General features: G+C 44.9%; 1 protein-coding gene across 13 annotated transcripts in view; it reads right to left on the bottom strand.

The window, feature by feature from the left end:
* Positions 1-26,317, bottom strand: part of macf1a (microtubule actin crosslinking factor 1a) — a 292,770-nt gene that overhangs the window by 19,610 nt on the left and 246,843 nt on the right. For all 13 annotated transcript variants that reach the window (XM_080786736.1, XM_080786746.1, XM_080786742.1 and 10 more), the window contains 26 exons: positions 21,575-21,736; positions 20,966-21,136; positions 18,997-19,163; positions 17,197-17,356; positions 16,226-16,552; positions 15,703-15,787; positions 14,195-14,424; positions 13,417-13,623; positions 12,388-12,615; positions 11,978-12,196; positions 10,992-11,195; positions 8,807-9,032; positions 7,260-7,486; positions 6,734-6,856; positions 6,479-6,580; positions 6,270-6,371; positions 5,825-5,998; positions 5,350-5,505; positions 4,811-5,008; positions 3,552-3,680; positions 2,520-2,705; positions 1,909-2,064; positions 1,442-1,648; positions 996-1,115; positions 566-735; positions 8-167 (listed from right to left, as the gene is read on the bottom strand). In XM_080786736.1, the coding sequence (XP_080642862.1) occupies positions 8-167; positions 566-735; positions 996-1,115; positions 1,442-1,648; positions 1,909-2,064; positions 2,520-2,705; positions 3,552-3,680; positions 4,811-5,008; positions 5,350-5,505; positions 5,825-5,998; positions 6,270-6,371; positions 6,479-6,580; positions 6,734-6,856; positions 7,260-7,486; positions 8,807-9,032; positions 10,992-11,195; positions 11,978-12,196; positions 12,388-12,615; positions 13,417-13,623; positions 14,195-14,424; positions 15,703-15,787; positions 16,226-16,552; positions 17,197-17,356; positions 18,997-19,163; positions 20,966-21,136; positions 21,575-21,736 (4,596 nt within the window). The remainder of the gene's footprint in view (positions 1-7; positions 168-565; positions 736-995; positions 1,116-1,441; positions 1,649-1,908; positions 2,065-2,519; positions 2,706-3,551; positions 3,681-4,810; positions 5,009-5,349; positions 5,506-5,824; positions 5,999-6,269; positions 6,372-6,478; positions 6,581-6,733; positions 6,857-7,259; positions 7,487-8,806; positions 9,033-10,991; positions 11,196-11,977; positions 12,197-12,387; positions 12,616-13,416; positions 13,624-14,194; positions 14,425-15,702; positions 15,788-16,225; positions 16,553-17,196; positions 17,357-18,996; positions 19,164-20,965; positions 21,137-21,574; positions 21,737-26,317) is intronic.

The following is a 26,317-nucleotide window of genomic DNA, read 5'->3' as shown; positions in this document are numbered from 1 at the left end:
CCAGTACCTTGTGTGAGTCCATGAGGTTTGTGACCAGATCCAGGTCTCCATGGACAGGCAGGTCCTCAGCCAGCTGTGGCTCTACTCGGTACAGCCAGTCCACCAGAGCCTGGAGGGCCTCGGCAAACTGACCTGAGAACAGCAGAGCCTCCTCCAGCTTATGTTGCCTGACAGACAGAGAAAGAGAGAGAGAGAGAGAGCAAGAGCAGAGGTTATTGGTTTTGTTTTCTTATTATATGATATATATATGATATATATATATGATATGATACTTGGTGTCACATGATAATGTAACAGGTATGAGTAGAACCGCTAACTAATGCGCTAACAAGCTTTATGGGAAATAACGGCACAGCTGGAATAAATCTTTGACCAGTGAGGTTTCTTGGTGAGAGATCTACACTGTATATATGATATTTTTATTTATTACATGCGATAATCCACAATAACAATGACTGGTATTGATTGGATTCCATTTGTTTACAGCAAATAAAAAAAATTAAGCAGAACTGAACGAAATGAACGAGTGCAACAAGTGGGTGAATGCAGCCACCTTTCCTCTCACCTCTCAACACTCTTGCCACAGACGGTGTCCCACTTGTCCCGGACCTCTCCCAGCAAGTGGTCCATATTCTGGTTGTCCGCTTGGAGCTGGGCCTTGTCCCTCATGGCCTTACCAGACCGAACTGTGGTGTCGTACAGTGGCTGCTTGGAGCCCAGCGCCTTCTGGAACTCCTGTGTATGGAGAGAGAGGGAGAGAAAGATAATTATTGCAAGCTACTATGGCACGTAGTTATTATTACGTCAATCTATACGTTTTTCAGTCTTGAAAACTACATTTTAGGATTGATAATTTAGGTGTGTGTGTGTGTGTGTGTGTGTGTGTGTGTGTGTGTGTGTGTGCGTGTGTGTGTGTGTGTGTGTGCGCGCGCGCACGCACGCAAATTAATATATAGATGTGTGAAACAACAGACGTGGTCTTCATGGTTCCTTACCTTGTGTTTAGCCAGCTGAACTTTGATCTTGTCTGGTTCATTGGAGATCTCCAGCTCCGAGTCCAGCCTGAACTCTGCCTCCTCCAGCCAGTCAGTCAACTTCCTCCACGCCTCATGGAACTACAGAAAGAGATCAAGGTTTCATTTCATATCGCTGAAGGAATTCCATCACTGACGTGTAAGCATTTTTTGCTGCTAAATGACATGAGCCTGAAATACCTCTGGAATGTGATTTACGAGAATTGAATGACTCTAGAAATATAGATTCAAATAATGTATGTTTTATTAAAAACGTTGAGGCATTAGACTGACAGTGATCACAGCAATAGGTCTCAGGATCTCTATCATTAGGGTAAAACCACATGAACCCTAGTGTCCTTATTCTGGGCAGAACATTCGGCGAAAACAGCAGATCTGAATCTGAATCCCATACAGGTCGTCAGTACCTGTTTGGCCCGTTTGCGAGCCTCATCCAGGTGTCGACCTCGGTCCAGAGATCTTTGGACCAGCTTATCCCAGCGGGCCTGGACGCTCAGCAGTAGGTTCTTAATCAAAACCACATCTTGCTTGAGACTGGCGAAGCGGAGCTGAGAGCCGGCCTTTTCCAGAGCCAGGACCTGTTCTCTGTGGGTGTTGACCTCATTCACAAACACCTGGAGAGAGAGAGAGAGAGAGAGAGAAATAATTTGAATCGACCATTAATACGTCCAATATGTTCTAGGAGAACTGATAGAAAAGCTATCCATTGCGAGGCTAGGAGACTGAGACATAACTGTGCTTATTTATCTTGTGTACATCTATCTGGTATCGGGCCATGTGGAGGTGTGATACCACTACACTACTACTGTATACACAGACGTCCTACACTATATTCAGTATACAGTACTATACCATTGAGTGCCATATCCATTACCTTGTGTTCATCTATTTGGAACAGGACAGTGTCCAGGATGAGGCTGGGGGGCTGGGCCATGTTGAGGGTCTGTTCAGCCTGGGTCAGCCAGTTGATGGTGTCCTGGAGAGAGGTCTGGAACCCTGTCGCCAAGGAAACAGCCTCGTCCAGTTTCACCTGTAAAAAGGAAGGAGAAAGATTAAAGCAGGGGTATCATATTTTACTAATGATAATAATTAGTGTACAGCGGAAAACTAATTATAACAAAATGTATGACAAAGATGAGTATTGATGATAATATTCAACAATGGTTTAACCCATTCTGACCTGAGATCAGATCTAAAAATGTCTTCTACATCCTGACAGTTTTCTGAAAAAGCTACGGTATGTTTCTACGTCAGTAGTTCTTCGATTTAAAAAAAATAGCTGACCTTCAAGCTCGTAGCGCACCATTCGGTGGCGCGCTATGAGCTTGTAGATCTGCTATTTATCAATAGCTAAAGCATAACACAATGCTAACACCAAAAGGGGTTCCCGGCCAAAATGGGTTAAAGTAATTATAAGAAATAAAGTATGAAATAAATTAGAACAGCAACAACAAAAGGACAGAAAACAGAGCAACGCAGTCTCACCTTGCGGTCGTCCATCTTGGTGTTGAGGCTGGCCCATTTGTTCTGCAGCATGGCCAGGTTCTGCTGGGTCTGGGTGGTCCCAGGACCACCTCCCTCCTCCCCACCACGGGCCAACAGCATGGACTCTCCCTGGTCCAATAGGCGGTTGTACTGCTCTCCCCGCTGGGCCAACTGGGCCTGAAGCTCCTGGGGAGGGCAGAGGGAGAAGAAACACAGTAGATGATACAGCAGGTCAGAAAAAAGATGGAGGTTGGTGCTGTAGTGTAGACGACACACCAGGTCCAAGACAGACAGAGGAGGCTGTGTATATTATTATACACAAACACTCACTGACATGTATCCAGAGCACTGGCCAGGGAGGAGGAGTCTTACTGCGTTTCAGACGTTAGTTTTTGACAATGGCAGCCAATAAAAAATTCATTGACAAGCATACGGCGAGTATCTTTTCGTTTTAGGACATGTCACCTAATAGTCTGAGCAAGCTTTTATCTCTGTTCCTGTTAACGAAATACTTTTATAATATTGTTTACAAATACTTTGTCGCACGGTTGCACAGTGTGCCGAAACTGACCTAACGCTCACAACGTGTCGCATCCTTGACACGCCATGACATTTTAGGTCTAGTGTTTTCGGTGGGGGCTCCGTTTTGCGACGGAGCATGATTCAGGCTTCAGAATGGTCCAGTATAATTGCTGTTTCTGTACAATACACACTGCATTATGTGAGAGTGTATATAGTAGTATATTGCATTATTCTGTTAGTGCAGTGTGCATCGGTGTACATGTTTTACACACATTATACAGTAGGTGTTACACTGCATCATGAGCATCAACAAAATGCTATATTTTGTGCCACTAGTTTATGTACAGTAGGCCAACATTTTGTATGTTATGTGTCGAGGTGACATTTTTTGCAAGTATTATGACATTAGAGGAATCACTTACAGTAAAAAGTGTATTGTGAAATAGTCATCGTTAGCTCAGGCCAGGAATATTGCCTGCTATATTGTAGGTGTCATAGTGTTTTGTTTACCATATGCTGCTGCAGCTGTTCCCTGGCAGTCTCGGGCAGACCACCTGTTGGTTTAGCAGCAGACAGTTGGTTCTCTGTCCTCCGGAGCCACAGGAGGAACTCCTCCAGCTCCCCATGGAATCCCTCCGCCTGGAGGAGGAGAGAGGAAAGACATGATCATGATCCCATCCATTCTGCCTCTGCCTTTTGGAGAACATCAAATACAAATATTGCTGCATTGCAAGTGTTCCTTATTTGACACTAGAGCCGTTAACGTTCCTCCTGAAAATATTCAAATTACATTTGAATATTGGTCTTTTTTATTATAATCTTTTCCCCATAGAAAATTACTTGTAAAAAGAGGATACCAGCAGCTGCTCGGATCCAATAAAAAAAAATATTTTGTTTGTTTTTATAACTTGCTACATTCTTGTATTGTTCCTGTCAACTAAATCTAATGATATATAATACTAGAATTTTGCGCCCGCTCTGCGAACACTCAATCCCAGAGATACTTTGCCACGCACTATGGGAAGAAGGAAATTGCGGGAGTTGACTCCACATGTAGTAACGGTGTAACATGTTGTAGTTGCATTCGTCCAAAGCAAACTTCAATTGAAATAAAATAAATGGTTTTTCATTTTCAGGTCATTAACGCTTTTCATGAGACAAAAATAAATCTAAAATGCAATTTATAGCCTATTATAAAATCCCAGGTTGATATAATACACAATCCTCTGTGATCACCAACTCACCAGAACATCTCACATTAAAAACGTTTGGATTGTCATGTTTGAAAGTATTCTACATGCAACACTGAGCCTGTAAGCTGTGTGATGCTAACGCGCTAACACCGTTAACATGGTCTGTCTTGGTCAAATAAAAAACGGGCAATCTAGACACACAAGGTTACATGAGTTTATAATGTTACATCGTGTGTTTCTGTGGTAAACAACTCACGTTAGGTCTGCGCACACTGTACGTTGCTATGGCAACCTGTCATCAAATGCTGCTAACGTTGTGGTCACCACTGTTAGCATGTGTGCTATCAGGCAAAAGCTGAGATAGATATAAAACTACTGGCCAAAATGTCATACAAAACACAACACCTAAAATCGGAATGTTATTGTGACCTATTGAGCACAAACAGACCATCATGATTTGCTTGCTGGACCTATAATTAATTTATTTGCATTAAATTTCCACTCGCCCATATAAATAAAAAGCATGTAAAGGTGCCTGCAAGAACCCCTAAGCCTGTTTCTCCTACAGTAGAGTACCTGATGGAGAGCAGCCTCCAGTAGTTTCTGTCTCTCCTGGGTCTTGAGCAGCAGACTCTCCCAGCTCTGGTTCAGATGCTCCAACTGGTCTCTGAGGTGACTAGCCTCGTCTCCAGGAGTGGACTCTAGCAGCTCAGCGCCAGCCCTGTTCACCGCCTCCACTGTGGCATGATGGGACAGCACGTCGTTACGCAGCACCTGGAACAAAGACAATGGGAAGAGTTAGACCGCCATGTCAGAATGCACGTGTTTAGGAAAGAATATGCTGTGCTTAGCACAAGATTGAAATCACACTGCACAATATTTTAGAATGAACACAATGTAGTTATAGGCTAGGGATGCCCAACAGAAAACGATCATCTAGTTATCAGTTTTACTTTTTAAGATATTAAATTAAGAGAGACATAAAAAATGAAGGGAAAAAAACCCCATTATATTAAAGTTACAGCTTTGTGACAATCAAGAGTTTGGGTTAGAGTGAGTGAAGGAGAGGGAAAAGGCGTTCAAACTGAACACGTTTGCTATAAATATGCACGTACGTGATGTTTAGCCAGCTCGATCTCTATGGCCTTGGGGTCAGAGTTGATGGGTCGCTGTGTGTCCAGGGTGGTGTGTGTGTGATTCAGCCATGCTTGCAGCTCAGCCAGAGCATGCTGGAACTGACCCAGGGCCAGCAGAGCTCCCTCCAACTTGTGCTGTTCAGGAAGCGAGATGGAGGAATGGAGAGTTAAACACAGAAAGATACTTTTGTTTGAAATTACCCCAGCTCCTGGTTCAACTGGCATTACATAGTATAATTGTATGCTCTGTCGGGTGGAAATATGTCCATAACGGTTACTTTTCAAGATTCAAATTCAAAAATAGAAAAGTAGCAGATCTACAAAGACGTTTGGGTGATGCTGTAGTATTATCAAGTAGGGCATTCATTTACAAAAATGCACAAGAACGTAGAATATGGTTTCTGCCTGACAGCATATTGTCTAGCATCTCAGAGTATGAGTGTGTTTCTGTCACCTGTCTGTGGGTGATCTTGTCACCCAGGTTTTCCCAGAGGTGCCTGAGCTCGGTGAGGGGCTCCTGGATCATGTCTCTGTCCGTCTGGTCCGACACCTTCTTTAGCAGCAGCTCCCCCTGGTGGCACAGCTTCTCCATGTCGATCTGCTGCTGGTACACTTCCACCTTGTACTGCTGCTCAGGTGGAGGGATGGAGGGGAGAGGGTGGATGGGGGAAAAGCAGTACGATGTTGAGTTGAGAACATGACAAATTTCTATTATTTCTAGTATTTTTGGAACAAAATGAGCTTCTCCGTGCAATATAACTGCAAACAAGGCATGACCTGCATTGTACTCTGCACTGTGAGGTCTGCTGTGTACTGTACCATATGTGTGAATGTATAATGTATCACTTTTACTCTACAAGTCATATTTACTCCACTGATTTGCAATATTCGTACTGTACCTTGAGTTCTTCGATCTGTTGTTTGACAGTGCCCAGGTCTGTTCCCACTGTCGTCATGTCACACAGTTTGATCACTGCATTGTCCAGATAGTCAAACATGCCCTGCAAACCCCACACACAAACAAAATCAAATGGGGTTCTATATAAAAATACAATAAAAGCTAAATTAAAATCCTGTGCAATCCCATCCCTAATTGTAGTATGCTGACCTGCAGTGCATCCTGATACTGAACAGAGGCTGTCATGGCCTCCTCCAGTCTCTCCATCCTCTCTCTCCATGTCCTGTTCAGTCCCTCCCAAGCAGCGTTCATCTGAAGACAGCCATTGATTTGGGGGGTAGAGAGAGAGAAAGAGATATATGAAATATGGGTCAATTAACCATGGAATCTAGGTATTAGGTCGGTACAATTGATCTCTTTGTCTTATTTCAGTCCTTCCATTTTTTGTGATAACTAGTCTCTCACCTCATCAATGGTCTTTTTTACTTCAGGTTTTTCCGTTTCTCCACAGGCAAAGATGAGGTCAGCCCCGAGGGTCCTGACAAACTCTAACTCCTCCCTTAAACCGTCGGTCTCTGCCTTGATGGCCTACAGGAAAGATAAAACAACACAGTGAGGGTCAGCTTGAAGTCACAGAGTGAATGAAAGTCACTCCATGAGAAATGGTATTACTTCTAAACACAAATCTAGCTACTAGATTATAACACTGCGTTATGATATATTATTTACAGTCATTATTCACTGCCATTCAGAGACAGAACATTAGTTGGTATTGTGAAAATAGCAAAAATATAAAGCATATACAATACAGTATGATCCCCATCCATTTGTAGAACTCAACAACAGCAAGGAGCCCTCCCTCTCCCTTTCTTTCTTCCTGCCTCCATCTCTCTGTCAGCCTGATCTCTTCCCTCTATCACTCCTTGCCTTTGGCATTTCATGAACCAAAACCAAAACAGAATCCATCCTCTTCCACACCCATTTTCTGTACCTCTGCAGCCTCTATCTGCTGTTTGATGAGCGAGGGGTCCACTCCGGGGTCCTCCAGCTCCTTGACAATGTCCTGTGAGTCGCGGAGCGTCATCAGCAGAGCGGCCATGTCGGCCCAGAACTTGCCCGCCAGGTCCAGCACGTCGTTCAGCTTCCCCTCTCTCTCCTCGGCCCGCTGTCGGATCTCGTCCCACAGCGAACGCAGGCGCAGGAGGCGTGCACGCACGGCTGGAGAGAGGAGGAGGAGAAGTTAGGAACAAGATCGGATTGGGCTGTGAGTGAGAAGGTGGGATGCCATTAGTACCGTACATGTTTGAGAAGGTTAGCTTAGCTGTTATTCTGTAAAGTAACACTTTTAAGTTTTAAGTCTTTGGCTATAACATATCAACTGGCGAGTCTGGTCAGCATTCGTCAGGGAGAGCGGAGAAGGAAAAGAAAGGATTAGATGGAGAACGGATGTTTGCGATAGTGGGATGTTGGTTGTGTGCCTGGGAGGGTAGCCCTTTTACATTCTGGCAATGTGGTGTACAGGTTTTTAGCCACACTCCTTTAAACTGTTAAGTAGGTGTAGCTCCAACATTTGTTTTATAACTACAGCTGACATCACAAATTAATTTGGTCACGGACAAAACAAATGTAAAGTGGATGGAAATTGGAAAGCCTTCTGAGGTTTCAGTTTGCACTTGTCGATATGGCCGTCTGGTGTAGCCATGCTGAATGAAAACAGAAAGGCCTTTACCGAAGTCAGTCCACTCCCACCCACTGGATACAGAGCACTCATTCATCAGCATGATGGACTGAGAAGTGGAGCGGGAGAAAGAGAGGGGGGGGGGGGAGTCAAGGCTGCAAGACCCCTGGTGGTGGGGGGGGATAGAACAATGGCGTGTGTGTGTGTCCATGTATGCGTGTGTTGTCTCAACATGTGACAAGGGCTGTGCAAGAAAAGCTGATATTGAGTGTGAGTCTGTGTGTGTTTAACATCAGTCCCTTCCTGCCACAGATACTGTTCATATGTCTGAGTGTACCAAATATCTGTCTCTCAGCGTGATAAGGAAGCAGTGTGTGTGTGTGTGTGTGTGTGTGTGTGTGTGTGTGTGTGTGTGTGTGTGTGTGTGGGTGTGTGTGTGTGTGTGTGTGTGTGTATGACTTTACGTTGCCAATTCAAACAGATAGCACAATTCTGTTGAGTCTTTGCAGTAGTATGCGTGTGCTTGTTCAATGCAATATCCTGTGCCTTTATTAGAATATGTGTTTTTGGATTGGATTTATTACAGGAATGTGGTCTGGAAGAACGGTATTTCCAAATAATCACTGTGAATGTGGAGGAGTTTAAAAACAGAACCCGTGTAAAATATATAACAAACCTGGGAAGAATCTGGCAAAAGCCAAAAATATGAACTTATTGTTTAGTTAAAAAAGATTACGCTGTGGCATTTTTTCATTACACATCACAACAGGACAATATAGGGATGTAGCTGTGAGCTTGTATAGTTCTAGATATGATATATTTCTATTCCCACAGTCACCCATCACCCCCGACCCCCTTACCCTGTGCGGCGGGGTCATCGTGTGATGCCCGTCCGATGAGCTCCTCTCCGCGGGCGCAGAGGGCAGAGAAGGAAGGCAGCAGCTTGTCCAGCTCCAGGCCCTGGGCCCGGTGCTCGGCCAGCTGCTCTCTGATCTTATCCACCTCTGCCGCCACCGGCGGAGGCAGCCGAAGTCTCTGAACTGCCCCCTCCAGGGTCTCCAAGAGGGGGTCCATCTTGTCGTGGAACTACAAGGAAGGGAGGATGATGGACAAAGTTAGGAGGAAGGAGGAGGCTGTAAGGAAGAGGTCAAGGGAGGTTTGGGATCAAAAAGGCACTGGTGGTGACACTTTGAAAGTGGAGAGATGTTACTGAGAGATCAGATAACAGATACATAATTTAAAATACGATTACAATTACACCTACAATCCTGTGAGGTCATTTAGAATTAATTATGTACTGTGGCCTACAAGCTGTGAGCTTGTTATTTTCAAATAACTGATGTAAATAGGGTTATAGATTTTGATGCTATATTAACTAATTTTGCTGGGGACCTCCTGGAACCCCTCAAGGACCCCTGGCCTGGGTCCCACATTGAGAACTACTGCTCAAAGAAACATCCCAACTTTCAACATGTCACCCAATGAGCAGAATGCTGGAAGGACTGGGCTGGATCTACAGTGCAACAGGAGGGATCTGTCCACACATTTCAACGAATTTTCAAGGTTATACTAAAGGGTAAATTTAGAGGGTATATTATCTGGAACCAAGAACAAACACATTGTATTCTAGGAAAAACATTGTATGGCATTGAAGGACTTCTAGGGAAGGTTTTAAAGTCTTGGACCAAGCTTAGTTGAAGACAAAAATATAGATAGATAGATATAGAAAGCCTTTTCACTCTTCTAACCAGGCTTAATCCATGTTCACAAACTGAAGACGTGAAGGGACAGGTCATAAGACAGATCTTTAGTGGTTTGGTCACTCAGGGTTGGTAGACAACGAGATTTCACCATGCTTTCTACTGATATGACTTGTATCACAGTGTATTATCTACAGGTTGCAATGATTAGAATAACATTGAATGGAGGCTAAATTCAAACAGTGCTTCGTCTACAGCAGCCGTCATACAACGGACATTAACCTCAGCTTGTAGCAGTGAGACAGGCAGATTTGATTAGGACAACTCTGAGCTCAGTTGATGAAATCACACAGTGCCAGCCTGCCCTGAGTGCCAGTTGAGTGTCTGGCTCTGTCAGTGGTCTTACCTCTACCAGCTGGGTGATTGGAGTGAGCAGTGACCATGGTGGAAATGGTTGTAGGACAACACACACAGCACATCCACAATGCACAAGGGATGGGATGGAGGGATAGGATGGAGGGATAGGATGGAGCAAACCAGGGCGGGACAGAGAGGGAGTTAACGGAGGGGAGGGAAAGGAAGGGAGAGGAGGGATTGGGGGCACAAGGTTAGGATGGGGTTAGGATGAGACAAAATGAGAGCGAAAAGGAGATGTGATAGTTAGGGAGAGACGGAGGGATGGACAGTCAAAGGGTGGAGGTGGAGGACATGTGGGGTGGTTTTGAGGGGGTACAGGAGTTGGAGAAACAATAAAATGTGTTAAATCAGAAACATGCATACAAAGAAAATACAAACTGCCAGGTGACACTCCAGGCTGTGCACACACAGGCAAATCAACACTGTGTTATGTTATGATGTTCATAAATAATGTCAAACGGTCAAGAAAACAGTCAAAGAATGCAGTGGATGTTACTCAGATGGCATGATGGGAGAAAGTCTGAATGATGAATTATGTTAAGTATACAACATTCATACTGGCTGGAAGTAAAAGTTATGTTCTTTTTATGCTTTCATTAATTAACCCATATAGACCTGAGGCCAACTCTAAAAATGCCTTCTAAATTCAGGCCTACGTTTTCTGAAAAACTTCAAGCAGTCCTCAAAGTAAATGTATCGGCATATGAAAAATATGTAATTGGTGTAATGCAAGTGCACACACACAGACACACACAGATGCCATGCCGAAGTAAAGATGACCAGCTTTAAGTCAGCTGTAGGCTGCAAACACCAACCAAAGAACCTTACAGTAAGTTGACCTGGGTCTAAAAGTAGCATTTATTGTTTTGTTTTTTTAAACACCAGAAGGGATTATTCAGATTTTAATTCGCAGTCATCCATGACATACCTGTGTGGACTGGGACACGGCCTCGTCCAGCGAGGTCGCCCGACCTTTGACCTCTTCCTTGATGGCCAGGTAGCGTCTCTCGGCGTCAGTGTAGCGCTGCCTCACCGCGGCTCCCTCCTGCGCACTGAGCGCCGCCATCTGGGGCCCGATCTTCAGCAGCTTGTCGATGTGGGGCTTGTGTTCCGCGATGGACTCCCTCAGCAGCTGGGGACGGAACAATGACATGGAGATGATGAATAGATGCATGCACAATATATCATTTCATATTGTATGACATTAAAGGGATATTTCACTTTCAAAAAAACTTTTGGCCATTTTCTCTCCAAAGTAGAATTTTGCCACTACTGTTGGAGCAGCCATAAACTAAAACAGGTTTGTCCCGATGTTCTGGGCATCTTTGTAAAGTTAGTGTTATTAAAAAGCAGGTAAAAGAGTAACTTGAGAAGACGAACAGCTGTCACTTTCCCATTCACTCTAGCTGTAGCTGCGGTGTTTTTTACTGCAGCCGCCTAGAGGAAATAACATGGCTGCGCGCAGGGCACCTCTCTGTGGATTTGTCTATAGGAAGTGGGCAGCTAAAATGAATATCAAATACTGAATCGAGCAACTTAAAAACTGGTCAAGTCTGGGGTGTTCACATACAGTAAGTCTCAGTAGACGATACAATGACCTAAAGGTATTTTGAAAGTGAACTCATGAATGAGTTAATGAATTCACAATATATTCATTTGTGTTGCTTTATAATATTAAAGCATTCACTATACATGCACTACAGTAATAGCTCAACTGAAAAAAGAAAAGAAAATTATTAATCATCAATAATAGCTAATTTTTAAGTTCACAACGCATTGGATCGGTGATATGTGCTATACTGCATGCTGTACGTCAAAGTACGTATATATAATAACCCTGACTATTCCACTCTGCCTTCTTTAACTGTCCCTCTGCTGTCCCGTCCCGTCCCCCCCCCACATGTCCTCTCCTACCCTCATCTGGTCCTGCTGCAGCCGTAGTGCGTCTGTATCAATGGCAGGCGGGGGCAGCTGGGTGATGAGTGCCTCCGTCTCTCCAAGGAAGGGCTCCAGTTCCTCGTAGGTCTCCCAGAAGCGGGCGACCAGGACCTGGGCCTGCTCCAGGGCGGAGAAACGCTCGCCGTGTCTCTGGCTCACCGCTTCGTAGCGGGCGCTCAGGGAGCCTGTCTTCACCTGAGAGGAGGATAATAGTATATTATAGTAATTACATTTTTGAATTATTGTGTTTCATCTCGTCATCTTTCTTTATTTTTGGTCTTTCTTTTCATTCTTCCTCTTGTACAAAATACTTATTTTCCATTCCCAATATAACTTTTTCCTACTTCAGTTTCATCCCTCCCATCTCCGTCTCCCTCCTTCCTCACCATGAGTGTGTCTGTCTGGCCATCGCTGCAGCTCTCCAGGATGTCCTCCCGGGTGTTGAGCAGCTGGTCCACGGTGTCTTTGTGTCGGATGATGTCGATGTTGAAGGCTCGCTGCACCTGCAGCTGGGCCACCGTCACGTCAGGCTCCAGGCTGAGGGGCCCCAGAGAGGACAGCTTGCGCTCCGTCTCGCCCACCCAGGCCAGCTCTGCATCCACAGCCTCCTCGTACTGAAGGAGGGACCATTCCATGTTAGGCTTCGTCCACACTGTACTGTACTGAACTGTACTGTACTGTACTGTACATGGGTATTTTTTTATAAACGGGGCTTTTTCCTGTTCGTTTTTAGAAAATCTCCACGTCTACACATGGCCCCGTTTGCAAAAATCTATCCGTCCAGACGACAACGTAGTTAAAGTGACGTAGCCAGCCATAAACCGTTTTTTAAAATAAAACACTGTGTCTGTATTTTTAAGATACATTTTTATGTGCTAAAAACGTGTTTACCACCCCAAAAAGCTCTCTTTGAAAAAATAACCAGCTACAGTACGTGTGGATGCGGCCTTAGACAGACATGTCACAATAGGAAGGTCACTTGGTTATGTGATTTGGTGCTTTGTGTAAATCAGTTTGTAAGCAACTTTGAAAAAGTAATAAATATATTATTATTACTTTTTTCCAAATCAGGAGAAAAATAACCCCACAAAAATCATGCATCAGATTGTTTTCCAGTTACAATTTTTGTCTGCTCATCCTTTTTGTTTCATAACTTCCAATTTCACTTGCTCATCCTGTATCATGTATTGATCTTTCACTTCTAATGATTTGGTATCCTTAGCTAGATATGTATTTTCTATTTACCAAAGAGCTAAAGAGACGGGGAGAACCATGTTATTGAACAAACATTCTATATCGGAATATAGAGCTATTTAACACGTAATAACAAGTACAATTCCGTATGTTTACCAGTAAACAGAATTCTCAACATCAAATTCTGCACACGGTAAGGCAATGACCGTAGGTAGCAGTACCTGCTGTGACCTCTGGATGGCAGCCTGTACCAGTTTCACCCTCTGAGTGATGGTTTCGTCGGCCTGGCGGTATCGTTGGTTGGCGTCAGCGACCAGGCGGTCCAGACCCTCGCGCGCTCGCCATGGCACCAGGTCCAGCAGGGCGCTGCCCACCTCGTTCACCGTGTCCAGCACCAAGCGCTTCTCCGCTGACACTTTCTTCAGCTCCTGACGGGCAGAGGTAAACTTTTGTTAAAAGGGTTATGTAAAGTTAGTGAGTTCTGCTCACATCGGACTAAGGTGGAGTTGAAATATATTTCTTGCCCCAAATATCCTTCGTACCATTATTTTGCCTATTGGAAACCACATTTCTATAGCGCTGAAATCCTAGCATTGCACATCTGCCTCTTGGCAAAGAGGTCAATCAGTCATTAAAATAACATGTACAACAACGACGATATGCATGGTAAAACAGGTGTTATTCGCGAGTGTCTCAAACACTAGCTGATACCATGCCAGTGAGTTAATAATAAATCAGGAAACAAACCATGTCTGTAATATAACAGTGCTATAAACACATCACATCAAAATTGTCTCCCTGTTCTATCTTGAGTGCACTGGCTAGCAACAGAGGTTTCTTTTTACCGTTTCAAAGGCACATAAACAAACTCATACTGTCATGAACCACGACAGCAGGCTCCGTCACTTAAACACACATGCACACGCACACGCACACACACACACACACACACACACACACACACACACACACACACACACACACACACTCTCCTCCCACCTTCTGTCTGTCCTGGTAGGCGGCGGGCGCGGCATCAGCCTCAACGTTATTAAGCTCTGCCTCCACGCTGTCCAGCCATTGGTTGATGTCGTCGTGTGCGCTGGCGAATCGCGTGGAGAGCTGCAGGGCCTGCTCCAGCGTGCGGAGGGCCTTGCTGCTGCCGGCTGTCATCTCAGCGTAGCGCGACTTGATGCCATCCAGCTTGTCCTGGATCAGCAGCACCTCCTCACCTGCAGGGTTACAGGTTACTCACATGTTACCTACCAATGCTGCAATATAGAAGTACTCTGTTACAAGTAAAAGGCCGGAATTCAAAATGTACTTGAGTAAAACAATCTACTTCAAGTGCGAAAAGTAGGCCTGGGACGTGGCTCAGCAGTCCAGGCACCTTCTTGGCTGGTAATCCAGTCTGGCAGTGTGCCGCAGGTTCGACTCCCGATCCCGATAGCTTTTACTGCATGTCACCCCCCCATCTCTCTCCCCATTTCCTGTCAGCCTACTGTCAGTGTCTATCCCTCAATAAAAAAATATAAAATAAAGGGAACGCCACAAAAAATATAAAAATAAAAAAGTACAAAAAGTATAAGTATGCATTATTCAGAAAGTCCCATTTAAAGTTTTGAAAATTGGAAATATTCAAGTACAAATACTTTGTGAACCAAAATTGTACTTTCAGATGGGGTGGTCTCGCAGTCAAATACATATCATTATGGGGGTCCCTGGCACAAAAGTGTTTGAGAACTAAGGATTTAGAAGGCATCTGTTGAATCGGCCTCAGGTCTTAATAACAAAAAGCATTTCATTATAATAGATATTTTATTCAATCGTTGGTCATATCACACAGCCCTACTATAATTATAGTCAGTTCCAGGTTGTAAACAATAACACAGCTGCCCTGAACCTTGCATTCCAACCTTTGTGAACATCCGGTTTGTAAACTTTGCCCGGGGAAACGACTTCTCAGAGTACAAGCTGTTATTTAGCTACCTAGCCAACGTAAAACATCAACGTTTTATTTTGGTCCGAACAGCTCACCAGGTTTTCATCTCCTTGCAAGTTGCAACAACAGGTGAGAAATGGGCCGTACTGAGGCTTGTATAACATTTCTAAATAGTATATAGGCTTTCTAGAGGAAAAATGGGTCAGTAGTGCTGATGTACTATTAGAAGGGTTTTGTATTTGGCTTTTTGTATTTGTATTGTTTGTAGCTCTTATCAATCCTGTGGGGGAAATTCAGTATCAACTGTATCCTGTGGGGGAAATTCAGTATTAACTGTAGCTGCTCAGTGTCAGCAGTAGAAGACTGTGGTTGTGCCAGGCAGCAACCCAGGTATGAATGTTTATAATTGAAGGAGTAGTAGTAGTGTGTTGCTGTGACAAAGACAAATTCTGAAAATATTCCCACAGGACAAATTTAAAAAAGGAAAGCTTATTCGTATGATGTTTAAGTGACTGAGCAAGTGATCAGAGCGAGAGAGAGGCTGTAAAGGTTAAATGCTGTAGATTACCTGTGGTCTGTTTGAGAAGAGCCTGTCCATTCTTGATGGCCTGGTCCACTGTCTTCTTCCTGCTTACAATCTCCTCATTCAGAGACTGGAGGTAAGGGAGAGATGCACGAATACAATTAACATCCATACAGTAATAAGAGAACCATGTCATTCAAATGGGATTCAATCCACAGCCCCAGAAAAAGCCCAAAGCCTAAACTAGCAAAAATTAACATACAAATTACATTTTGCCATGAATAAGTTCTAATTCATGGAATTCATGCATAATTACCTTATGTACATGATAAATGAAATTAGGTTCCACAACATGCGCTTGTCTTAGACCATTGAGCAGCATTGTCTCTCATTACACTGGATGTACTTGTACCAGTACTGCAGTGAGTTTGTGCCGTCTAATTATTTATACCTTTAAAGCTCCACTGCAGATGTGCTAAATACATTGTATTAACATTTGATTCATTAAAAGGAGTCCCGGATTGTAGCTTGAACAATGCACTCCATCAGTTCCTGCACAAGGCCGTACCAGAGAGTGTTTGTGCTCCTGAGTCAGTAGCTGTGGCTGGTAGCTCTGGACGGAGACCTGGGTAAGCCTCTGGGCCACCTCTGCCAGCCAGTTCAGAACCTCCACCTCCTCCTCCCCAAACAGCTGGGCGTTGGCCAGCGCCTGCTCCAGCATGCCCGCCCGCCGCGCACACCAGTCGGCCAGGTCCGAGTGGCCCGAACGCAGCGAGCCCACGCGCTCGCTCAGCCAGTCGCGGTCGGCCGCGCAGCTGAGCGGCGTCAGGGATTGGCCGAGGGATTCGAGGCGGCCGACCTCGGCTCCTCGAGAGGACACGACCTCTTGGAGGGCCTGGGAGGTGTGTGTGTGTGTGTGTGTGTGTGTGTGTGTGTGTGTGTGTGTGTGTGTGTGTGTGTGTGTGTGTGTGTGTGTGTGTGTGTGTGTATGATGGAGTGTGAAAAAGAAAAAAAGACAACAGAAAAGGCAGAACAACAAAAAAGGGTAAAACACAAAACATGGGCATGGAGAAGAAAAATCATATATGAAGCATGAATCCTGAGTGACAAATCATAAAAATGTGAAAGATGAAATAACTTCAGAATGAACCGATGAAAAACAAATAAATTGAGCGAAAAATCATATGGTGTGTTGCGACTCTGTGAGTGATAGTTTACTCAGTTTGTGTTAATAATAATAAGTGTTGACACACTGCTCTTGTCTCTCCATAGCATCTCCACAGAGTCAGATCCCCTCTATTGTTACACTCTCAGAGTTGAATTAACACTCACATTTAACAAAAGCTTCTCTGCAACTGTACGATGCTTCTCCGATTTGACCAACCCCTACCTTAAAACCTGTCGGGTAAGGGATTCCTGTGCAGCCACGAAACCACAGTTGCATTGAACCAGTGTGCAAGCTGCACATACTGTATCATGGACCCAGCCTGGCACCATTGCAGGAGGGTGCCCCTCTGTACCAGCCTAGGTAAACAGTACCTTGTGCTTGGTAATCTGCTGGGTAATCTTGGCCGTCTGGGTGCCCATGGGCTCTGCGGAGGTCAGGCGTCTCTCTGTGGTGCTCAGCCAGTCTCCCAGAGGCTCCAGAGCCTCGTGGAATTGCAGGGCCAACACCTGCAGGTCCTCCAGCTTGCTCTGCCTGGAGGGGACAGAGGAGCACACAGGAGGAATGAGAGACATTCTTATGGCATTTTCTATGATTAGTTTTGTATTATGTTGAACTTCCCTAATTGGAGAATAGAACAGAAACCTTGTACACAAATATTTTATCTCTTCTTTTAATATTCAATTATTTCTTTTTTTAAACCACATAAGCTTGTAGATCATCTATGTTTGGTGAAGAGATTTGGTGTAGACAGGAAAAAGGGAACTAATGTTAGACCACTGAGGGACTCCGGTAGGTAAACTAAATATAGTATGGATTCAAGTGGTTAAAGATATGTTTTATGTTGCATGACATTGTTTATGTCTGGAAATATGCAGTATATTGCCCACAGCTTCGCTGGTCGAATAAACAAAACAAAAACACACGATCAATACACAATTTAACACTGCAAGATATGAGGAAAGCACAACAGATCCCCCAGGGCACATACCAGTTTACATTTAGTGTGTGGGGGAATAAATAGAACATTTATTGTATTTATTTATAGTTTTCATTGGTACTTTATTACTTTGTGTTTTCGCTATATGTCTGTCCTCTTTTTATTGTAACACAAACACAGTTTATTAAAACGATGGTTTATGAATTTTATGTTTTGAAAAACACAAAAACGTGTGTGTAAGCAGTGCTTGTGAGACAAAATATATTTGCTCAGATATGTGTATGTATTGTACAGTATGTGCATGTGCATGTTGGTAAGAGACAGTGTGCCTGTATTGCAATACAGTACACAAGGTTCTAATGTGTTTACAGACAGGCCTATAGTGTTTTTACAGTATACATGCTTTAGTTCTGTTATATGACTTTCAAGTGTACACAGCAGACAGTGGATTGCATCATACTGTCTGCAGTATGTGTGCAGTATCCATATGACAGACAGTATTGCCTAGGATGCTATAAATATTGCATGGTCATGTGTAGTATTTTAATTTTTTATAAGTATACTGTAAGTAGCATAAGTATCCTCCATATCCAGTATCTGTAATGCACCTTGTGCTGGTGTGCGTGCGTGCAAAGGGCCTCTATAACCGCATTCACTCTGTGAATGACTCACACCTCCATCCAAAGCACACAGTTTTTAGAATGTTGCTAATCCCAATGTAAACATGTGCCTCATGTTTTTATTATGCTATTCTGGTGCACAGCCATGTTGGCTTTAGCATATTTGGCCATTTCCACGTATATTCCCGTCCACCGATGTGGCAAGAATGGTATAGTGAGATTGAATAACATTGAAAAGATGACGAGCATTTTGAACTCTAGAGAGTTCAATAACAACACCACAGTACAGGAACTGTTAGTAAAGACTAGAGAGAAATCAGACAATATATTAATTCTAAGTTAATGACTGCGGACATTTATATCTGAGTAGCATGTAATGGAATTGATTTTATCTGGTTGCAATCCAAGTCCTGAACCGTGGCCTTTTGCAATTTAAATAAAGGCGAGGCGACCTCATACTACATCGAAAATTTCAAATTAATGTAATTAATATTTTATACTTTATAATTTGCAGTAAAATGCAAATACCAGAATGTCTCATGTACTGTATAGATCTACTCAACAAAAAGTGAAACATTGTCGTACTAACTGAGCCTAGTGGTTGGTTTGTTTACCTAGCGGCGGCTTTGTCCAGCAGCTCAGCCCATCTCTCTCCCAGGCTGTGGAGCTGGGTACGGATCTTGTCCCGGTCCTGGGTCTCTGCAGCGGCCGCGATCCTCTCTCCCTCCGCCCGGATCATCTCCACTGTGGGCCGCCGGTCGTCCAACAGACGCTGGAGGAGCTGGGGGATCAGATAAAACTATTTGTAGAAAATGTAGGCCCACATACAGTGTGTTTCTTTATATTGACATTTCTTTACATGTGGAGATACTGTGTTAGCGTTCTGTTAAATTCTATAAATACTTCATCACTTAAACCTTATATCCTTAGTTGAACGGCGTCCCCCAGAGCTCTATACTTATATACAACTCCATTGTTCCTTATACAACATATCTAGATGTTCTGCAAATTATTTCACTTCAGAATAGGGACGCTTGAGTTCGTAAGGTTAAACTGAACTGGTCTATAATTGAGTTATCTCTCACTCTCAGTAACATCTCTGGAGGAAACCCCTCAGTGGACATTATTCATGTGTTTACTTGCATATCAGCCCAAACCGTGTCAAACTCGGACGCATTTTCTTTTCACAGGATATTACTGTTATTTTCCCATCAACACAGTGGAGCTCTATTCCACTTCCTTCCTCTTGAAAATGTGTCTCCGTCTCTGTGTTCTAAAGCTGTTCTCGTCCCCCGGCCGGCTCAGTGCTGCCCCTGGAATGCACTTATCCACGGTTTCCTCCCCGACTGGCCTGCTGTGACTCCTCCCTCACTCTCTCCGTCACGGATGCAAACACGCGTGATTGATCGCCAGCCGAGACCACTGGGCTTTGTGCGCACAAACACGGGAAGTGTGTGTTTTATAAACAAGGAAAAGTGTTTGTATGTGTGCCTCACTGCGTGTGTGTGTGCCATACGTGAGTGTGTGTGTGTGTGTGTGTGTGTGTGTGTGTGTGTGTGTGTGTGTGTGTGTGTGTGTGTGTGTGTGTGTGTGTGAGAGAGACAGTGTATGAGAGAGAGAGTGAGTTCAGTAGTTTTCTCTGAAAACAATAGCAGTCTACCGTCTGTTCGTGTGTTTGTGTCAGTCAGACTGGCAGAGAGTCAATTGGGACCCTTTTCTATGCCAGGCAGACGGATCATGTTGTGAGTGTGCATGCGAGTGTTCTTCTCACTCAATTATACATTGTCCGTAGGCAGGACAAAACCCGAAAACGCAGATAATTCCATTGAGTGAATATTTGGTGAACAATTTTCTTTTGTTTGGTTTGATCAACAGCACCGGCTTGAAACGAGCAGCAGAAAAACTAAATGAGATTTACAAATGACTGCAGGCAACACACGAGCACTGTCCAAAACATCCGTTCATGGACCACTGCCTAGCTCAAATCATGTGACCATGGTCCACTTGATTACAATGTCTGATATGATTTGCTGGCCGTTTGTTGTACTGTATGTGTATGTCATAATGCAGGAGCGATAAATATATCGGTGCCTCATCAACTACGGGGAATTCACCCCATATACCGGTAGTAGGCTACAGTTTGTCTTTGTTTGTATTTTATTTCAATGTCGCTGTTTATTTTGTGTGTATGCTTCCGTTTGTTTTTGGGATCATAACTGTTAAAGGAGCATTCACTGATTTGGGTGATTTGGAGAAAAAAAAACGATCCGCCCTGGTAAACAAGATATGCACATACACACGCTCTACAGTGGGGAAACACGCAACAGGCCAACAGCACACACTTTTTCTTTTAAACAGAAAATAGCCGATCTATGCACATTTCAAGTTTAGATATTAATAATAATATATAAATATAATATATTGTATATATATATATATGTATAATATATGTTTGTATATAAATATACAATATAATTGTAGGAAATGCAAAAAAAAGGATGTTTACTCATGATCATTAAAAATGACTCCGCGATCCAAAAACGGGTCCTGACCCTCTGTTTGGGAAGAGATCCCCATGCCTACCTTCTGCTCCTGGATCTGGGCTTTCACCACGCGGTACTCGGCAGACGGAGGCCTCTGGTTGGCCACCAGCTCCTCCGTGTCGCTCAACCAGCTGAGCAGCGGCTCCAGGGCATCCTCGAATTTCCCACAGTGCAACAGGGCCTCCTGCAGCTGTGCGACGCGCTCCGCCACCTAAGGATGGTGTGAAATGTGTCGGAATAAGCGCTCATACTTTTGGGTTGTGTACACTTGCATTTTTGGGTTATTAACCTTGCAAAATGATACGTACAACAACAGCGATCCATCGCACCCATTTAGATGGAAACGCCATTTTAAGATATGAAATGGAATGTCACTTCTGTTTGCACACATGCACACATTTGCACAACCTTCAGTTTTCATGGTACTGTCATGGACTATCGTGCCCTAAATCAGGATTGATTACCAAGAGAGCACTCTCACGCACGCACAGACACCATTCAGTTTTCATGGTACATGTCCAGAACCTCATGGGCAAATTGGACAATCATGTCTTAAATCAGGACTGATTAGCAACGAAAGGGCGCATCACACACACACACACACACACACACACACAAACACACACACACACACACACAAGCGCCTCACCCTCTTGTTGAGCGAGTTCCATCTGAGGTTGGTTGTCTCCAGGTCGTGTTCAAGTGCTTGTGTGTCTGTGTGTTTGGCAGCGCTCTGGATCAGACCCTGACCCACTGCGTTGACATGCTGCAGTCTAGGCTGTACGCCGTCCACCTGCTCCCTCTCAAAGGCCTGGAGAGACACAGAGTCACAACAAGATGGCAGGTTAGATCCACATCCATGTGATGCAAAATAGGATCTCATAATGTTAGCATGCAAAGCATCCAAGGATACTGCCAATCCACTCTGACAGACCTGGTATAGACGTCAAATTCATATGGCTTAAATAGGAGGAAAGGAGGAAACAAACAAACAAACATTTTTACATTGTGTGTATGTGTGCAGCAGCAACAGACATGTTAAAAACATACCGGACGGTACTGGGTATTTAGCTATGATAACAGCGAGCGAGCTGTCACGAGACAGAAAAACACTAGAGACGAAGAGACAAAGTGAGAGAATGAAGGAGTGAGAGAGAGGGAGGTACAGAGTAGATAGGAGAGGGGTGAGAGACGGGGATGTGGAGGGCAGGGGGAAAAGGGAGGAGGAAAAAGGGGAGGGGGACAGGGGGGATTATCAGGATTAGGGAGTAAGAGGCTGGCTGGAAAAGGCTGAGTCGACACCATGCGTGCGCGCACTCACACACCTTTACAAGACATGCACTCCATTCAGCATTCAGAGTAGACACACAAGTAAGTATGTAGAGTAAGCTCAGACACGCAAACTAGTGCACGCGCATGTGGACACAAGATATACACACATTCTACACACACACACACACACACACACACACACACACACACACACACACACACACACACACACTTTACTCAGATACACACTATTCAAACACACATGCCATGTACTAGCCACAATACCGGGTCAGTCTTCTTCTCATGACAACAGAGGCAGCCATCCGGCGTTAAAAGTCAACCAGACTTGACTTCCCTGACTGGAAATGGCTGAGAGATGATCCAACACAGACCTCTCTCTATCCCACACTAAACCTACAATACTGCTCTGTCCCACAGACACACAACACACACACACACACACACACAATTAGGATCAGTGGCTTAACAATGCTGCAGCAGCCAAACCTCACTGGCCACAACGACATAGAGAGAGAGAGAGAAATGCGCGCACACAAAATGTACACACACACACACACACACACACACACACACACACACACACACACACACACACACACACACACACACACACACACAAGATCACTCTACATCTGAAGCATCATGGACATAAAGAGCTACATGATGAGTACAGTTGAGTGTACAACTGAGCCCCTTTGGGTCCATTTGTACACTCAGAGTTAAATTAACACTCAGGATGTTACAGTGAAATACTACTACAGTTAATAGAAGGAATGCAAGGACGTCTTAAAAACTCGTTGGGCCAACAACAGCTGTGAGTTTCACTACATACTGTATGAACAAAAACAATACAAAGGCAATATAATGTGCTAAAAAACTAAAGGGAGTCCAACTTCTTGCAGGGAATCATATTCACTCTATTAATTTGCACATCTGTTCTTTGGAGTTAGATTTAAGTCAAGTCTTTATAAGGACCTGTGTGTGTGTGTGTGTGTGTGTGTGTGTGTGTGTGTGTGTGTGTGTGTGTGTGTGTGTGTGTGTGTGTGCGCGCGCACGTGTGCGAGAGAGAGAGAGAGAGAGAGAGAGAGAGAGAGAGAGAGAGAGAGAGAGAGAGAGTATTCGTAGCGTGTCATAATCACACTGTTTGCACGATTCTACTCATCTGGTCTAAATAATGGCGCAAACTACAGGGTCCCCATGCCAAGGATGTGTGTGTGTGTGTGTGTGTGTGTGTGTGTGTGTGTGTAGAGAGAGAGAGAGAGAGAAAGGGAGCACATATTTCTGGATGTAAAACAAAGAAAAGGAAGAATGGAAAACTGTGCGTATTCCCTCACTGTGTGTGTGTGTGTGTGTGTGCGCTTGTGCATGCACTGTTCACATCCAACAGAAAAGATGTATGGAAAAATGTACGTATGCACATGCATGTGTCATTAATGTCTTGCGTACATGTGGTATTGAGTGTAAAATATTGTCGAAGAAATGAGCATGTATGTCTGTATTATAGTGTGCATGAATATGTCTGTGCATATAAATAGTCAAATCATACTGTGGATATAATTTATCCATTTGTATCTGAGCAAATACAAATTTCTCCAAATGGATCGTTTAAGTGTCCATTTGGTTAGGTTACATTTGTGTGTCTTAGAGTTCAGAATTTACTGTGTACAGTAGGTACTGTTACTTTTGTATGTGCACGAATGTGTTTCGGTAAGTGTGTGTGTGTGTGTGTGTGTGTGTGTGTGTGTGTGTGTGTGTGTGTCTAGCCGTGTTGTGGAGAAGGCGTGGCTGTTGACTGGAACAGGAAGTCTGTCGACCAGAACAATGAGCTGTAGAAGTGACCCTCTCCACCCTGCCCCCTTATCCTGGACACACATTGTCGGTGCGCACACGCTTTGTGTGTGTGTGTGTGTGTGTGTGTGTGTGTGTGTGTCTCACAGCAGGAGAGACAGGGAAAGTACATTCATTCACACATGGGTTCATGGGAGCACACACTGGTTCTTGTGCAGTTCTCTCACTTCACTTCGATGACTCTCACTATTTCTCTGGCTTCAAATCTCTCATCCTCACTCTTTTCTTTCTGCGTTCTCTCCATCTCTCTTCTTTCTCACATACATAGTTAATTTGGTCCCCCCCCTCTCTCTCTCTGGCTGCAGTTCAGAATGGTTGTCTCGCTACAGTAAACCAGGGCGTCTGGAAAATATCTGACGTGCTTCTCATTCCTCCCTACCTCAGCCCGGGCACGCTCGCACACACACACGCGCACACGCACACACTTATCATTTCCAGCTCCCCTTCCTCTCTGACTATCGTCCCTGACACCCACCTCGACTTTCTCCCCCTCCTAGTCCCCAACAAAACCACCAGCTGCTGCTCCTAATGTAGATCTCTCCACTCCTCCACCCCTGCTCTCTCTTCCTCCTCCACCCCTGCTCTCTCTTCCTCCTCCACCCCTGCTCTCTCTTCCTCCTCCGTCTTCTCCACTCCTCCACCCCTGCTCTCTCTTCCTCCTCCGTCTCTCCACTCCTCCACCCCTGCTCTCTCTTCCTCCTCCGTCTCTCCACTCCTCCACCCCTGCTCTCTCTTCCTCCTCCGTCTCTCCACTCCTCCACCCCTGCTCTCTCTTCCTCCTCCGTCTCTCCACTCCTCCACCCCTGCTCTCTCTTCCTCCTCCGTCTTCTCCACTCCTCCACCCCTGCTCTCTCTTCCTCCTCCGTCTCTCCACTCCTCCACCCCTGCTCTCTCTTCCTCCTCCGTCTCTCCACTCCTCCACCCCTGCTCTCTCTTCCTCCTCCGTCTTCTCCACTCCTCCACCCCTGCTCTCTCTTCCTCCTCCGTCTCTCCACTCCTCCACCCCTGCTCTCTCTTCCTCCTCCGTCTCTCCACTCCTCCACCCCTGCTCTCTCTTCCTCCTCCGTCTTCTCCACTCCTCCACCCCTGCTCTCTCTTCCTCCTCCACCCCTGCTCTCTCTTCCTCCTCCGTCTCTCCACTCCTCCACCCCTGCTCTCTCTTCCTCCTCCGTCTTCTCCACTCCTCCACCCCTGCTCTCTCTTCCTCCTCCGTCTCTCCACTCCTCCACCCCTGCTCTCTCTTCCTCCTCCGTCTCTCCACTCCTCCACCCCTGCTCTCTCTTCCTCCTCCGTCTCTCCACTCCTCCACCCCTGCTCTCTCTTCCTCCTCCGTCTCTCCACTCCTCCACCCCTGCTCTCTCTTCCTCCTCCACCCCTGCTCTCTCTTCCTCCTCCACCCCTGCTCTCTCTTCCTCCTCCACCCCTGCTCTCTCTTCCTCCTCCACCCCTGCTCTCTCTCCACTCCTCCACCCCTGCTCTCTCTTCCTCCTCCGTCTCTCTCAGCTTAAACCACAAGCCCACACTGGCTTTCTCACTGTAGCCACAGGTCCACGCAAGGGACAAGAGAATGAAAGAGCCTGTGACATGCACAGCAGGCCAAATGTCCCCCTGGCCGAATAAAAGTCTAATTCACGTCAAGTCAAATTAGCACAGTTGGAATTGGGCAGTTGGAATTGGGATTCGTTCCAAATATTTATTTATTGTTCCCCCTTGGTTGTTTAACAGAGCTTATGCTGGATCAGTGGGGTTCAGGCCAGGGCATGATATTAACACCAACCACAAGTTTGGTGTCACATTTGGCCTCATGCAGTAGCAGTATAGCAGATAAAAAAATCACACCCGTGTGAAGTGAGTGGTGAAACTCCGTGTGGGGTAGTTCCAGAACCACAGGAACGCACCCAAGGTGCCGGCTCGGTTCTGACGAGTGGCCCGCGTCCGAACCGGTAGACAAATGACAGACTCCGTAAGGGAGTGATTGCACCACTCAAAAAATACTATATACTGTACGTGCACGTGTGCGTGTGCTGTGTGTATATATACTGTATACAATTATTTTCCAAAAGAAACATTTTTAATTCCTCGCTGCATGGCATGTTAGTGCTGTTTTCTCAGCCCGGGGAATTTCTGTAAAGGATAAATTGTCTGGTTCCCACTACATGGCCAAAATAAACAAGTGTTTTCAGCCAATGAAACCCTATATATCCACTATGAAAATGGAGCCATCAAATGGCTGATAACATTTTGCTACATG

This window comes from Protomyctophum bolini (assembly GCF_963924005.1).
Source record: "Protomyctophum bolini genome assembly, chromosome: 17".
Classification (NCBI taxonomy): domain Eukaryota; kingdom Metazoa; phylum Chordata; class Actinopteri; order Myctophiformes; family Myctophidae; genus Protomyctophum; species Protomyctophum bolini.
Note: the sequence above shows the minus strand (reverse complement) of the source record. Positions and strands in the feature narration are given on the sequence as shown.